Raw genomic sequence first — 16,623 nt, 5'->3', positions numbered from 1 at the left:
TATAAACCTCTGACCTACTGGGATTTCATGCACAACCATCTCTAGGGTTTACAGAGAATGGACCGAAAAAAAGAGAAAGTATCCAGTGAGCAGCAGTTGTGTGAACAAAAATGCCTTGTTGATGTCAGAGGTCAGAGAATGGGCAGACTGGTTCGAGATGACAGAAAGGCAACGGTAACTCAAATAACCACTCATTACAACCAAGGTATGCAGAATACCATCTCTGAATGCGCAACACGCTGAACCTTGAAGCAGATGGGCTACAGCAGCAGCAGACCACACCGGGTGCCACTCCTGTCAGCTAAGAACAGGAAACTGAGGCTACAATTCGCACAGGCTCACCAAAATTCGACAATGGAAGACTGGAAGAACGTTGCCTGGTCTCGATTTCATCCGCGGCATTCAGATGGCTGGGTCAGTATTTGGCGTAAACAACATGAAAGCATGGATCCATCCTGCCTTGTATCAATGGTTCATGCTGGTGATGGTGGTTTAATGGTGTGGGGGACATTTTCTTGGCACACTTTGTGGCCCCTTAGTACCAATTGAGTATAGTTTAAACTTGACAGCCTACCTGAGTATTGTTGCTGACCATGTCCATCCCTTTATGACCACAGTGTACCCATCTTCTGATGGCTACTTCCAGCAGTACTACCACTCTGCTACCCTGAAATTCATTATACCCCCATACACCACTATAACTCACCCATACACCACTCTGCCTCCTCCCCCCTCACCACTCTGCCTCTCTCCCCCTTCCCATACACCACTCTGCCTCCTCCCCCCTCCCATACATCACTCTGCCTCTCTCCCCCCTCCCATACACCACTCTGCCTCCTCCCCCTCTCCATTCACCACGCTGCCTCTCTCCACCCTCCCCATTCACTACTCTGCCTCTCTCCCCCCTCCCATACACCACCCTGCCTCTCTCCCCCCTCCCATACATCACTCTGCCTCCTCCCCCCTCCCATACACCACTCTGCCTCCTCCCCCCTCCCATACACCACTCTGCCTCCTCCCCCTCCCCATACACCACTCTGCCTCCTCCCCCTCCCATACACCACTCTGCCTCCTCCCCCCTCCCATACACCACTCTGCCTCCTCCCCCCTCCCATACACCACTCTGCCTCCTCCCCCCTCCCATACACCACTCTGCCTCTCTCCCTCATCCCATACATCACTCTGCTTCCAGTCAGCAACAGAGGTTCACAAGACACCAGGGAGTCGGGTAGAGAGGCAGAGTGGTGAATGGGAGGGGGGGAGGAGGCAGAGAAGCCTCAGGATAAGTGAAGGTGAGTAACGGAGGCTGTCTGTGCGCATCGCGCAGACCCCCACCGACTGACAGAGAATCGAGGTCTCCTGCAGAGGATCATCCTCTCTGTCAGCCGGTGGGGGTCTGCACGATGCGCACTGACAGCCTCCGTTACTCACCTTCACTTACGCTGAGGCTTCTATGAAGCTGCAGTGAAAGTGCCTGTCAGCAACGGAGGTTCACAAAACACCAGGGAGTCGGGAGAGAGGCAGAGGGGAAATGGAGGGGAGAGACGGAAGTTGTCTGTGCGCATCGCATGGACACCCACCGGCTGACATTGAGGGGAATCCAGGTCCCTTGCAGCGTTGCGGGGGATCTGGATTCTAGTGTTATAATCCGATCTCTGTTTGAGGTCGGATTATATAAGGAGAGGGGTTTTTCAGAGCATTTGCTCTGAAAAAACACCTCTTTTTATAATCGATAAAAATCGATTCGACTAATCAATAATGAAAATCGTTGTCAACGATTTTCATTATTGATTATTATCAATTTTATCAATTAGTTGTTGCAGCCCTAGTTCACTGTACTCCAACGGCCTCCACAGTCACCAGATCTCAATCCAATAGAGCACCTTTGCAATGTGGTGGAACGGGAGATTTACATCATGGATGTGCAGCCGGCAAATCTGCAGCAACTGGGTGATGCCATCATGTCCATATGGACCAAAAACGAAGAATGAAGGCAGTTCTGAAGGCAAAATGGGGTCCAACCCGGTACTAGCAAGGTGTACCTAATAAAGTGACCAGTGAGTGAGTGTGTGTGTGTGTGTATATTATACCGTATTTGCTCGATTATAAGACGAGGTTTTTTCCAGAGCAAATGCTCTGAAAAATACCCCTCGTCTTATAATCGAGGTCGTCTTCTAATCAGACCTCATTCTGCTTCGGCCGTGCTGCTTACCGGGCTTTGATCGCGAGCAGCGTCTCTGCTATTAGCAGCAGGAAACAGGAAGCTAGCACAGTCCTCACATAACTCTACCTCCCCCCTCCTTCCTCTGGGGGCGGGGCCAGAGAAGTTGCTCGCACAGCCGGGCCCCTGCAGAAGTCTGCGAGTGGGAGATCTGCAGTTCAGGTAAGGGGGTGGGGGGTTTGAGCGTGTGTATGTGTGATTCATGGAATGAATGAGTATTTAAATGTTTGTGAATGAGTGTGTGTGTGATAGCATGAATGTGTAAGGGGGGTGGGGGTGGCAGCATGGCATAGGGAGGCTGTAATCACACTTCTAACATCTCCAGGTTCCAGCATGTACTGGCTGCCTTGGCTTGATAGGAGTGTGATTGCTGTTAGCAGTATATATATATATATATATATCTCCAGAAATGCATTTTAACCCCCTATATGCCACTCAGCCCCATGATATGCCTTTTAACCCCCTATATGCCAGAGTGTATAAGGCATATCATGGGGCAGAGGGGCATATAGGGGGTTAAAAGGCATATCATGGGGCACAGTGGCATATAGGAGGGTATAAGACATTTCCAGAGACAGAGTGGCATATAGAGGGTTAAAAGGCACATCATGGGGCAGAGTGGCAAATAGGGGGATATAAGGCATTTCTGGGGGCAGAGTGGCAAGCCTGGGGGGGCAGGTTGGCAAATAAAAGGAAATAAAAAATATATTTGTCTCAATCATAGCTTTTATTAAATATGAAAAATAGTTTACGTAAAAAGCCTTATATTCAGGCTTTTTGTTTTTTCCTAAATTAATATTTTGATTTTGGGGGGTCGTCTTATAATCAGGGTCGTCTTATAATCGAGCAAATACGGTATATATATATATATATATATATATATATATATATATATATACACACATACATATTTTGTGTAAGTGTAAGCTGTCTATTAGGTTGTTACTTAAATCTAGAACTAGAGAAATTGTCCTCCCAACCCTGAGCACTTAAAAAGGTTTTTAGCCTATATTGAGCATTTTCATGAAATTTAGCCAATTGTTAAATAAAAACAAAAGCAGTTTCAAAACAAGGCAGCTGTAGGTTAAATACACTTACTTGATTATAAATTTCCATGTGTTGGCATGCAGTGCATGATCCATTTTTGCTACAACTGTGCATATGTCTAAAACTGAATGCAACACTGTAAAGAAAACATAACAGGTAATAAAGACATCCACAGTCATAGGTAGGCTAATGAAATAACCAAATTAAACATAATTTCCACCATGAACATACCCGACACCATGTCTTCTGTATCCTTTTCTGAAATTACAGAATTTACATTTGTTTTATCTAGGAGTTCCATCAACTGTTTCTGTAGACAAACTGCTTCTTTGAAGATAGCTTGCAGGAGATCCGAAACCAAATTGAGTCGGACACCATAAATGGCATCACTATCCTGACAAAGAGAAAGCATTTTTATGGCATGCTGTATTACACACAGTAATGTAAACTAAAACACAACTTGAAGGTTGGTACTGGAAGGCGATGATGCTCCAGCTGCCTTAAAGTTAGAAAAGGCAGACTTAAGGTCTCCAGTGATATCTTATCAAATCTATATTTTCTGTAATCATCATGATATATTGGGGTTTGTCTTGAAAATAAATCTTACTACACTAAGGGGGCATCCTTTAAATCATTAGACTTTGTTAACCCATACTTCTGAACACTAGAAGCTTAAGGTTTTTAATTTGAAAGAGGCTTTTTTCATTAGTTTCTTTTGTTCTTTTCATGGAACTATACATTTTTTGCATATTTATTTTGTTCTATGTTCTTTTATTAAATGCATTGGGTGATGGGGTGTTAGATGTATTATATAAACTTGCTGTTATTAATTTTCACAATGTCTGCTGCCTCAGTTTAGATGAAGACAATTTGCATATACCCAGAATGTTATGAAGAGTGATCAGATGAATTGCAATCAATTGCAAAGTTGCTCTTTGCCATGAAAATGAATTTAGTCCCAAAAAAAACATTTCCACTGCATTTCAGCCCTGCTCAAAAAGGACCAGCTAACATCATGTCAGTGATTCTCTCGTTAACACATATGAGAGTTAACAGACAAAGTTTTAGAGTGTAGTGCTTAAAATCATTGTTCTTCCTCCATTAACCATGGTTATCTGCAAGGAAACACATGCTGCCATCATTGCTTTGCACAAAAAGAGCTTCACAGGCAAAGATATTGCTGCTAGTAAGATTGCACCTAAATCAACCATTTCTCGGATCATCAAGAACTTCAAGGAGAGAGGTTCAATTGTTGTGAAGAATGTGTCAGGGAGCGCTAGAAAGTCCAGAAAGCACCAGGACCTTCTCCTAAAGTTGATTCAGCTGCAGAATCAGGGCGCCACCAGTGCAGAGCTTGCTCAGGAATGGCAGCAGGCAGGTGTGAGCGTATCTGCACGCACAGCGAGGCAAAGACTTTTGGAGGATGGCCTGGTGTCAAGAACGGCTGCAAAGAAGCCACTTCTCTCCAGGAAAAACATCAGGGACAGGCTGATATTCTGCAAAAGGTCTTTTATTTAAGGGATTGGACTGCTGGGGACTGGGGTAGTCATTTTCTCTAATGAACCCCCATTCCGATTGTTTGAGGCATCCAGAAAAAAGGGTTATCCGGAGAAGATAAGGTGAGTGCTACCATCAGTCCTGGGAGTGGACTCACTCACAATTTTGCCTTGAATAAAGAACGGTACCAACACATCCTTCATGAACAACTTCTCCCAACCATCCAAGAACAGTGTGGTGACGAACAATGCCTTTTCTAGCATGATGGAGCATCTTGCCATAAGGCAAAAGTGATAACTAAGTGGCTCAGGGAACAAAACAGAAATTTTGGGTCCATGTACAGGAAACTCCCAGACCTTAATCCCATTGAGAACTTGTGGTCAATGCTCAAGAGGCAGGTGGACAAACAAAAACCCACAAATTCTGACAAACTCCAAGAATTGATTATGCAAGAATGGGCTGCCATCAGTTAAGATGTGGCCCAGATGTTAATTCAGAGCATCCCTGGGCAGCAGTCTTGAAAAAGATGGGTCAACACTGCAAATATTGACTCTTTGCATAAAACTTAATATCATTGCCAATAAAAGCCTGGCACTAATAAAATGCTAGTAATTATACATCCGTATACTATAACATCTGACAAAAATATCACTGAAGCAGCAAACTTTGTGAAGAGCCAAAATATCCCCCAGGAATTTGCCATTGCAGGTTTGTGCCCTCCAAGTGATTATCATTGTTGGCCCCATACAGCTCGAAAGTGACTCCTGGGTGAACGACCAACCAGTCCAACTTAAGGCCAGTGGCTTGTCCGATTTATTGCCCCAGCTGTAAAATGTGCTTTTCATAACTGTTTTTGGGCTCTATTAAATGCATTTCTAGTAGCTATTTGGATTGTGTGTAGAAGCCCCAGCGGAAGTACCGGCAGCCAGAGAGGAGGATACAGGTCCCCTTCAACGCTGCGGAGGATCCTCCTCTCTGGCAGCCGGTGAATGTCTGTGTGATACGCTCAGACAGCCTCCGCTGCTGCTGGCCAGCACTTGTCTGCATCGCACAGATGTCTACCGGCTGCCAGAGAGTAGGATCTAGGTCCCCTGCAAGTGCTGAATGATAAAGGAAAAAAAAATCCCTGGCTAAACCCCGATTATAGGCCGCACCCCCACTTTAAAAACATAAAGTGGGGGGGAAGTACAGCCAATAATCAGGCAAATACTGTATATATGATTGTTAACAGCAATCCACAATCCAATACCTCTAGGGTAGGAGATTACAACAAAACCATGTAAAGTGCAATAAATGTCTCTTCCCTGTCCCAGCGCCTGGGATATTAACGGTACCCAATACCTTGCAACCAACAAAACCCAGAACATACACCAATCAGCCATAACATTATGACCACCTGCCTAATAGTGTGTAGGTTGCTCTTTTTCTGCCAAAACAGGCCTGACTCGTCGTGGCATGGACTCCATTAGACCTCTGAAGGTGTGCTGTGGTATCTGGCACCAAGACATTAGCAGCCGATCCTTTAAGCCCAGTAAGTTGTAAGGTGGGGCTTCTATGGATGCATCCTGGTACCATGTGTTCTCCAGGTAAGCAATGAAGATGCATCTGGCCATCCACATGATGTAAAATAAAACGTACCATTGTAGGCTTTCTCAGCAGTGCACAGGGGTCAGCATTGGTACTCTGACTGGTCTGCGGGTATGCAGCTCAATTCGCAACAAACTGTGACGCATTGTGTGTTGTGACACCTTTCTATCAGCATTAACTTTTTCATAAATTTGAGCTACAGTAGCTCATCTGTTGGATTTGACAATTTAAATCAGCTTTTGCCTCCCACCATGCATCCTTGGACCCCTTTTTACCACTGCACACCGGAAACACCCCACATTAGCTTCAGTTTTGGAGATGCTCTGATTCAGTGGTCGAGCCATCACAATTTGGCCCTTGTCAAAGTGGCTCAGATCCTTACGCTTGCCCATTATTCATGCTTTATAGCAAAGTTCACCTTTGGCTCTATAGGCCGTTCATTTTTTTTTTCTCTTGTCTCGGATTTAGCAATCTGAAGATAATTGGCCGCAGATGCATTCTCTTGTCCTCTCTAGCACACCCAATCTGTGTGCCCTTTCTAACAGGTGATCTTTGGGGTATGTCAAACGCAAGGCATTTGGAAGCCATCTCTGGAGGGTCTTAATCAGTTGTTGAGGCTTTAGATTGTTCCTCCTGCTCTCTAAATTGTCTACTTTATCAAGCAATAGTTCTTCCTGTAACTGAGAGACAGTATTGCTCCAGTTCGGTGATTTGCATTGTGTTGGTAGAGATCCAAGGTGGAGTCGAGATGCCAGGAGCCAGATGGTTTTATAGGCATCCTGGGGCATTCTGGAGTGTCTCTGATAAGTTCCAGGCTATCATTAGGATCCTACCTTGTCTCCCCACCGTCCACGAGGGTCTTCACCAAGTGGACAAAACCGCACGCCCGCTCCTCCCTCCACGTCGCGCACTGCAAAGGGAGAGTACCAGCGCCTTACTGATGGCGAGAGGTGTGTCCTGCCGTCCGATAACGCAGCTCCAAGGGAGGACGACGAACCAAAGGCGGGGACAAGCGGTGACGGCCAGCTCACTACTAACAGAGTACTATTGGGAGTGGAGTCTCTCCAGGGTCTGAGCGGAGGCGCTAGGATCCGGCAGACTATTTAAACCCCCATTACTATTCAATCAGTGGTTGTTTGTTCAAGTTCCTTCCTGGATTTTTTTTTTGTATTATTTTATACTTTATTACTTAATACTCTTTTTGGATTCTATGGACTTTGACCTTGGCTTTCTTATTGACTTTGCTGATACCCTCTTATCCCAGTCCCCAGATTGCTGTACGGTACTGTTTTTGCAATTTGCCTATTTCTGCTCAGTGAAATAAACTATTGCTGTTGTACCATTACCTGGTTTGGCATCTACTTCTGATTACTAGCTTATCAGGTGTCTATTTGTGCTATGCTGTGCTCCGATCCCCACAAACCTGACACCTGTTACTGGGTGGCTCTGGAACATTCTCCGCCTATGAAGCCTGCTGTTCTCCCAGCTTGGCTGGGGATGGTGTGGAAAGAAGCATGGTCTTTCTTTGAGGTTTTGCTAATAAACGTCTCCATCTTGTGGAATCAAGGCTATGGGGAAGCAATGGAAGAGCCATGCTATAAAGTACCGCTTCACGAGACGTGTCTCTCTTGTGGTGTTAAGTGGCAGGCAATAACCCCCAGTTTGTATCGATGCAGCTTCAATGCGTTTCTTCCCTAAAGATGGACTGACTATGATTTCTTACTCCAGCGCTGAACTAATGTGTTTAAATTGCGATTTCCAAATCAAGATTAATTTCCCTTTTCTCCATACAATGTGCTGATTAGGCTGTGCATGTGTATATTGAAGGGACATGCTAGCAAAAAAATAAGTTGCGCATATTAACAAAGCTAGACAAATGTACCCATGTACAAAGTATCTTATATAATGAAAAATATAATTCCTTCTTCTACCACAGTTATTTAAAACAATGGCAAAGTAAAAAGATGAAAATCTTAAAAATTAAAAGAAAAGTCATGCCACTCGGTGCTCTTTAGAATGTTTATATAGCAGCCTAACATGCCACTGGTATGGTTCAAGATAATGTGAATACATATACAGAACGCTAAGCAGTGTTGTCCATAAGCACTTAACAGTAAATGTAAGCAAAAGTTGTTTGTACATAAATACACCCTTTGTTCCCTGTCGTACGAATGCTGGAGGTGTAATGCAGAAAGGGGAGATTATAAACACATTTGGTGGTGTTGCAAACAAGTAAGATCCCTTTGGGTCGATACATATGAAATATCAGAAAAAATTGATAACATTAATATTGAAGAAAATACTAAGATCACCCTCTTACACATTGTTCCAAAAATACGAATTACTAAATTTGTGGTCAATCTCACACCCGGTTTCATGTTTGTTTTTTTTTGTTTGTTTTCTCTTTTTTTGTTATGTTTTTCTGTACAATGAGCAATAAGGCGATCATTATAATAATGCTTATACAAGAATTCATATTCCATACCGATATGTTAGGCATTTATAACAGTATGCTTTGTTGAAGGTTATATTTATGATTATATGCCTATGACTCATTATGTATGCTTTTTTGTTCTCTTTCTGTGATGCCCTGTAGGTCTGTGTTGTTTACATGTTTATAGAAAATAATAAATATGATTCAAAGTGAAAAAAACAAAACAAAAAAATACCCCTTGTTTCACTAGAACAAAGCCTTTAATAAGGCAAGTACTTAATGGAGATTAAAAAAAGCAAAAGAAATAAATAAAAATAAATTTGTGCTGAATTGCTTAATTTAATTAACAAAATTTTGTACTACGCACCTTACAGTGAGCAAACGCAGATCGGAGGACATGCAAGACAGGTGCAGGTAGTGATCGGATATTTTCTAAAGTTATTGTTTCGTCCAGGGAAGACACATGCCGCACACAAATAGTTAAAGCCTTCAGACAATGAACCATATTCTGCAACATAAAAAGGAAAAATATGTTTGCTTTCAAAGAGATGTACATATCATAAATTTAGGGATGCACTGAAATGCCAAAATGAAGAAAAAAAAAAATTGTCGAAAATAATCGTCCGCAGGGGCCCTGCTGCTTACCCATTGATCTGACCTCACATGAACCTGCTCCGTTCCAGATTCTCCTGGGCAAACACGAGTTGTTCGCACATAGTGCGAGCAACACAGAGGAAAGCAGCAGGGTACCCTGCGGAAGTCTGCGCGCAGCAACGAAATCTTCAGTTCAGGTAAGGCGGTGGGGGAGGGTATGAATGAGAACGCGTGATTGAGGGAGTGAATGATTAGTATCTGTGAATGAATGAGTATATGAATGTTTGAAAATGAGTAAATGAGTGTGTGTGATAGCACTGTTGTGTAAGTGTGGGTGGGAGCATGGCACAGGGAGGCTGTAATTGATGTGCAGAGCCCATACCGCTGGCAGCATCAATACACAAGGGGGCAGCTAGCCAGGTGTCAACATGTATTGGCTGCTTTTGCATGATAGGAGCGTGATTGCTGCATTAAATATGATTGTTAACACGCCTATCATGCCCAGGCATACCCAGGTTCCAGCATGTACTGGCTGACTTGGCATGATAGGAGTGTGATTGCTATTAACAATCACACTCCTATCATGCCAAGTCATAATATAATAGTGTGGTTGCTGTTAATCATATATTAAGTTATTTAATTTTTTTGGTCCAATTTTTTGTCCACAAAATCAACAATATTGTATACATATACATACATTATATATATTTATATACACACACACATACATACATATATATATATATTTATATATATATATATATATAATTGTTGACAGCAATCACACTCCTATCATGCACAGACAACCAGTACATGCTGGAACCTGGGCATAATAGAAGAGTGAATGCTGTTAGCAATCACACTCATACCATGCCAAGTCAGCCAGTACATGCTGCAATCTTGGTATGCATTTTCGGGTTCGGCCAAGTGAATCCTTAATTTTTGGTTTCAGTCCAGAACTTTCATTTTGGTGCATCCCTAATCATTGTGGTTCTGAATGTACGTGAAAAGGTCACAGTAATAATCTCCATATTGTAAGAGAATGTAGGAATTATTAAATCCTGCCCTGTTGGTGTGCCTTCAGGACTGGAGTTGGGAACCACATAAATAAAAAACAAACCTTAGCTACTTGATAGAGGAAGTAACACCAGATATATCCAGGGCACATTGAGCATTAAATCAACACCCCCCAACAACATGGCAAAAGAACAAAAAATATTAAGAGGGAACAAAATAGTCCTGCTGCAGGATACACAAGGAAAATAAATGCCCAGGCAAGAAATTACTGTTTTCTTTGTGACCTCCAGGAGCAGTAACAAGTGAGATATACAGAAGCAAAAAGACTGGAAAATAAACAACAGACTGCAAAAGTTGTCTGACAAACATCTACGTTTCAGCTGCTGAATAATAAAGTTGGTTGTGCAGAGGTGAATTTCTGTAAGGGAAGTAAATAGGTCTTGTAATGTCTAAATAGTTCTTTTGACCTGGGACTGTAGGGTGGCAGGTGAGTGAACAGGCAGAAGAAAGTCATTGAGGTAAGGTTTCACTTTGATTTTCTGACATCTCAGGTGAACCATCAACACAGCAACCTGAGCGCCTAGTAGAGAAAGGCATATCATTTTTCATATCCACCAGCAATTTCTATTTGTAGATAAGTGTTCTGTAAATCTAGAGTGGCCACATAGTTCCCCAGACTCAGCACTCCTGGTGTCAAATAATGTCAAACACGTTAATGGATACCCAGGCTTAGTGGAAATGAAGCCCCCACCACCACCACCACCACCACCACCACCACCACCACCACCACCAACACACACACACACACACACACACACACCAAGAGGCCTGGTGTCAGGACTTTGAGGTTGCTGGTTGATCTCCTTTTGGATTAGGCTTAGAGAACAGCCCCCTACATTGAAAGACATTGAAAGACAAAAAGGAAATTATTTTAAACTAGGGAGGGTGTTTACATCAGGGTAACCAGGATTTATCCGACAAATCTTACAGATCTTACCGAGGAAAGGAATACCACATAATCTATTATCCGAACGAGAATCAGCAGACCGAAATTTAACCGGACCCACGACGGTTAAGGACACCTTATTTTAAGGGCATACAATCCTTATGTTTAAAGGCCACTGGTACAGGAAAGGTTCTAGGTTATTTAGAATAGTTAGCAAAGATTGTATTTCTTACCCACAACTTTGTCAGAGATAGCCAAAGTTGTTCTATTCTTCTAAGTTCACCTTCCTCATTTGACAGAAGGCTTCAGAAGATAAACCTTTACAAGTAGAGGTAACAGAACCAGAATCCAGTTTATCATGCTTATAGGAAAACCCCCAGAGATAGATGGTATAACCATGGCTGGCAAAGCAGGGATATGGTTTATGAAAAGCTCAAAAGGTGGTTACGGTCAGGACACATGTGCAGCCTCCAGAAAACCTGATCTCATAATCCTATGCGTGCCCAAAGCCCATCTGAAATCTCCCAACACAGAACAGCAATGAGAGGGAAGAGGCCACTCAAACGCCTACATCGTGGTAGAGTGGAAGTGAGGCGCTCACACCCAAGGGAGCTCACCTAGATAAATATATATTTATATCATTTTATTTTTTGTATCATTACAGTCTTTAAACAGTTACTAATTGTGGACAATATACATCACATCTATTCATATAGCACCAGCAGATTCTGTAGCAGTCAAAATCAGTCAGTAAAAAAAATTTAACGTCTCACACACACTATAAAAAACTGGTACAAAAGAGAAAAGGGCCCTGTTCTAGTGAGCTTACAATATAGTCGGTGGATGAGAAGGAAGTGAAACAGTAGGAGAAGATGCTTGAATAGGGATGAGTTGATTGAGTCAGGATGATCTGTAGAGAATGTTGGTCATTCAGAAGACTTGTTTAGGAGAAGAAGCCTGAGGAACACCAACAGATGATAGGGAGAAAAGCAAGTTCAAGTGAAGGAGACACTAAAGCTACCGTCCTGGATTTGACCAAGAAAAAAGCTGTGTCACGGATGCCATAAGCATGAAGTGTTTGTAGTAGGAGGGGGTTGTCAATTGTCTCAAATGCTGCAGAAAGGTTCAAGAGTATCCGTGATGAGAAATGGCCTTTTGTTTTAGGGACAAGGAGGTCTTGATATAAAAAAAGAAAAAGTTGTGGAGGTTCAAGCAGAGAGTTTGTAGAGAGAAAATTAGTTAATTGATTATAAATTAATAGTTCCTCCAGTTTGGATTGAAAGAGATGTGACATGAAAGGAAGGTTTCTCAAAAATAAATTAAAAGGTATTTCAGTATTGGCCTCTGCAGTTTTGGGCACAACATAGAAAAGGGAATACTAAAAATCATGTGTCATTTTCCATGGTATCTGTTTTAATTGTACCTGTAAGACATTACGTAACAAAGTCTTCAGTTCCACATTCTGACTTGATAATGCAGATGCCTGGCTTGAGATTTCATATATAAACTTCTCAAATAATTTCCCGGCCTAAGACAAAAGATAGAGTTATCCAGAAAGTTAGGTTTGCCTCTCTTCTCTATCCTCAACATTGCAAATCTAAACAGTAACTAATATGAAGGTTGTGGTGTCTTCACAATTACTTTTTGAGTTAAGACAAAATTTCACCACCAAAGTGCCCACAACATATTTCAAACAGACTCTAGAACCTAAAAATAGGTATCGTCAGAAGTAGATCTCCTTGATGCTCTCAATTGGGAAAAAAATGGATTATTTTGGTAATATGCAGCTGAACACATTTAACCTACATATGAACATACCAAACTCAACACGCTTGAAAATGCACAAACAATATAGTGGATACATTAACATTAACGTTCCACTATACAATTTTATATATTTCCATCGATCCTTGTAATGGCAAGAATGATAATGAATATTAATGGTTCAACCTATTATTGCTCACTTTTCATCTATTTCTGAAACTTAAGATTGCCACCCCTTTTTGATTTGTCTAAAAATAAATGTGTCTCTTCATATCAGACCTTTGGCAGAATTTGTGAAAAAACACTCTCTTCCAGCTCCAGCAGGCTTACATGAGGAAGGAACATTTCCGTAAGAAGGTTAAACATCCCTTTAAAAAAAAAAGTCAGAGATAAACAATTAGACTAAGACATAATATCTATATCTCCATCTTAAAATTATAATTGTAAGGTAACTTCAAAAAAGCAGTATACGCTGAAAGCAGAATAGCAGGGGGTCTCAAACATTTCCTTTAATGGGAACTACGGTACTTATAATTAAGAAAACGTTCAACAAAGTCAAATTGTGAGTAAGCACATTCATTGTACTAGAAAATTTACATACACATATCCTTCAACCATTGAGCGCATCAATCTTTGTGCCTCAAGCTACCTGTAAGAGAACATCTCTATAACGTCTCTATAACGTCTCTATAAAAATCTACTGAACACTAAGTAGGAACCAAGCATTGCTGAAGTCAGTATATCCAGTAGGGCTTAAAGCTTGCTACTCCTTCCATAAAGAGTTCAGTCCACATGAACATAAAGCTGAGTTTTTGTTCTGTTTTTGTTTTAACAGAATATTGCTCAGCCACATTTTCTCTTCTTATACTAAGTTATTTAACCTTTTCCAAACAATTACTGCCTCTTCAAAAGCAAGTATTTCTACCACATGGCAGATGTATACATTCATTTTTTTATGCCGATGGCATTCATGTTAAATACCTATTGCACCGGCAGATATGAAAACGCCAGATTAAAGTTACGTTATTCGGCGGTTTGGCCTATAGTAACAATCATGTTACTAATCCTTTTTTCCCCCTAAAAAATACAATTACCATATCAATTATTATTCTCTGAAGGAAAACCATTATATGTTATTTATGCAGCTAAAAATATTCCACATACACTTAATGCGTATGGTAAAAAATAGACAAGACTCAAAGAAGGCCTTCCATCTTGTTATTGCTCTTAAATACGGTATATAGTTACACACAATTCTATTGTAAAAAAAAAAATGTAAAAAATTATACTTACTGATATCATCGGTCCAATTGTGTGAGCTCTGATACAGGGTTTAAAAATAATTAAGGAAAACTTTGAACATTCTTACCAAAACCAATTATCTTCCTTTACAAGGTTTACCAAACAGAGAAGAAAACAGCACAATAATGTTTCTAATATCCAGAGACCAGGTGTAACCATCAAATTTCCCCAAACTAAAATGGTAAGAATACTTCCATAAAAAGTACTTTTTTTTATTGGGTTAGTTGCAGAAAGGTGAGATTTCCCCTGACTTTGTACTTGATCTTACAAAAAAATTATTCCAGTCTCAGGTGACAAATTGATTAAACAAAAATCCAAGCGCATAGTGGTCAATAAAGAGTGTCATAGGTGAGCTACAATTGAATTAAAAAAATATCAAATTTCTGTGTTACGTATGAATTATGAATAACCAACCAAGCGGAGACCTTTATTTCTTAATTTTCTCTATTTTAACAAAAACAAGTCTTTTTTTAAAAAATATATATATATTAATTTTCCAAAAAGATGCCAGTTCTTTTAGTTAGTTGTAAACAATCAGCAACAGAGAATAAAAAATGTCTGTAGAAAATCCAGTATTTTTAGCAGCCATAGACCCAATGTTTCAGATTCACATAACTGCCTGCACACACGATTAGGCATACAGGAAGGCAGGCAGATCCCTACACAGCACAGAGGGCCAGGTTTTTTTTATTAAACTACCACCGTTTCATTCTTGAAATAAACTTTTATTAAAATACTTAGGGTGTCGCTGTGCCTTTAAATCTCTGCATCTCTAGAGGTTTCATTAATTATTGGATAACATTAGACAAAATCATTTGTAGAATGCGAAATAGTTGGCAAACACGACCTAATGGCTCTACTGCTGGTAAGCTGAGTACACCCAATTTTACTTTATATGCGAGGAACAATTTGAAACGGACCAATGTTAACATTTATATCGCAGGACATCTTTTTATCGTGTCTCGTTAGGTACATTTCTAAACTAAACATCATCCAGTCCAGACGTCTCCCGGTAGCGTCCTGTGTGTGTATGCTCGCGGCTCGCATGTGTTCTTGCACTGTACAATATTGTACTATTACGAAGCAGGATATGATTAGCTTGGGAAGAGCTACCGGCAGCTCCCTCCGGCAGACGTCCGGGCTCCAATGGCTCATTTCATCCAACAGCTCCGCTTGCGACATGCCGGAATATTTAAGAAAACCCGCCACCACCAGCAGAAGACGGCACTTGGCAAAACAAAAGAAGGAAAGCTTTCACGACGCTCTCGCGAGATCTGGGTGTTTTGCCGGGAAAATATTCATCAAGGTCTGCGAAATACCAGGGCTGTTATGCTACTTCCGATCTGCTGTAGGATACACCGCGAAGCGTTGAGTCAGTGTTGCGTCATTTGACATGTTATAGCGAGTGCAGGGCAACCAATTGGTTGTTTTACATTGTGCCAATTAGTTCTGGTCTAGTGGTCTGTATGTACCGTGAATACGGGTGAACTGGCACTCTGGGCTTTTGAAAAATGAAGTTACCGATTATAAAACAACCCCCCAATATTAGAATATTTAGGAAAAAAAGAAAACGCCTGAATATAAGCCTACCCTATAGGAAAAAAGTTTTACTAGTAAATATTAATTCACACGTAAACTATTTTTTCATATTGAGAAAAATGCATGATTTGTTTTTATTTCTTTTTATTTGCCACTCTGCCCCAGTTATGCACATCTGCCACCCATATATGCCTGATACCTCCTTTTATGCCACTCTGCCCCCAGAAATTCCTTATAGCCCCCTATATGCCACTCTGCCTCCCTAATAAGCCACACTGCCCCCAGATATGCCCTTTAACCCCCTATTTGCCACTCTGCCTCCCTGACATTCATACCACCCTACTGTCCGGATTTAGGCGGGACAGTCCTGATTTTGGGTCTCAGGGCTGGGCTGGCCCACCAGGATACCGGCGGCCGGAGGAGGCTTTCAAAGCCTCTTTGGGCCGCCGGCGTCTAATGAAATTAAAGGGGCTGGTGTGCAAGCACCGCGCTGCCCAATGGCTGTGCCTCAGCTCTTCGGTCCACCCCTGTTAATTTCATGAACGGCCTCCACCCGCTGCCCCCACCATACATCAGGAAGTAGTGGTAAATCGGGGGGGGGGATTAGTGTTATATAGGGGGGTTTAAGGCATTTCTGGGGACAGAGTGGCAAGCCTAGGGGTAGATGTGCATAAC

The 16,623-nt window shown here is 41.7% G+C and overlaps 1 protein-coding gene across 2 annotated transcripts in view; it reads right to left on the bottom strand.

The window, feature by feature from the left end:
- Window positions 1-15,654, bottom strand: part of FIRRM (FIGNL1 interacting regulator of recombination and mitosis) — a 52,315-nt gene extending 36,661 nt beyond the window's left edge. The window contains exons 1-7 of one of the 2 annotated variants that reach the window (XM_053469404.1): window positions 15,502-15,654; window positions 14,401-14,440; window positions 13,387-13,475; window positions 12,767-12,871; window positions 9,154-9,294; window positions 3,500-3,662; window positions 3,320-3,404 (exon numbers count right to left, since the gene is read on the bottom strand). In XM_053469404.1, coding sequence (XP_053325379.1) covers window positions 3,320-3,404; window positions 3,500-3,662; window positions 9,154-9,294; window positions 12,767-12,871; window positions 13,387-13,475; window positions 14,401-14,440; window positions 15,502-15,591 — 713 coding nt within the window. In that variant the 5' untranslated portion in view covers window positions 15,592-15,654. The remainder of the gene's footprint in view (window positions 1-3,319; window positions 3,405-3,499; window positions 3,663-9,153; window positions 9,295-12,766; window positions 12,872-13,386; window positions 13,476-14,400; window positions 14,441-15,501) is intronic. The other variant, XM_053469405.1, reaches the window with a different exon arrangement.
- Window positions 15,655-16,623: the final 969 nt, after the last annotated feature.

This window comes from Spea bombifrons, chromosome 6 (assembly GCF_027358695.1).
Source record: "Spea bombifrons isolate aSpeBom1 chromosome 6, aSpeBom1.2.pri, whole genome shotgun sequence".
In the NCBI taxonomy this organism is placed as follows: Eukaryota; Metazoa; Chordata; class Amphibia; order Anura; family Pelobatidae; genus Spea; species Spea bombifrons.
Note: the sequence above shows the minus strand (reverse complement) of the source record. Positions and strands in the feature narration are given on the sequence as shown.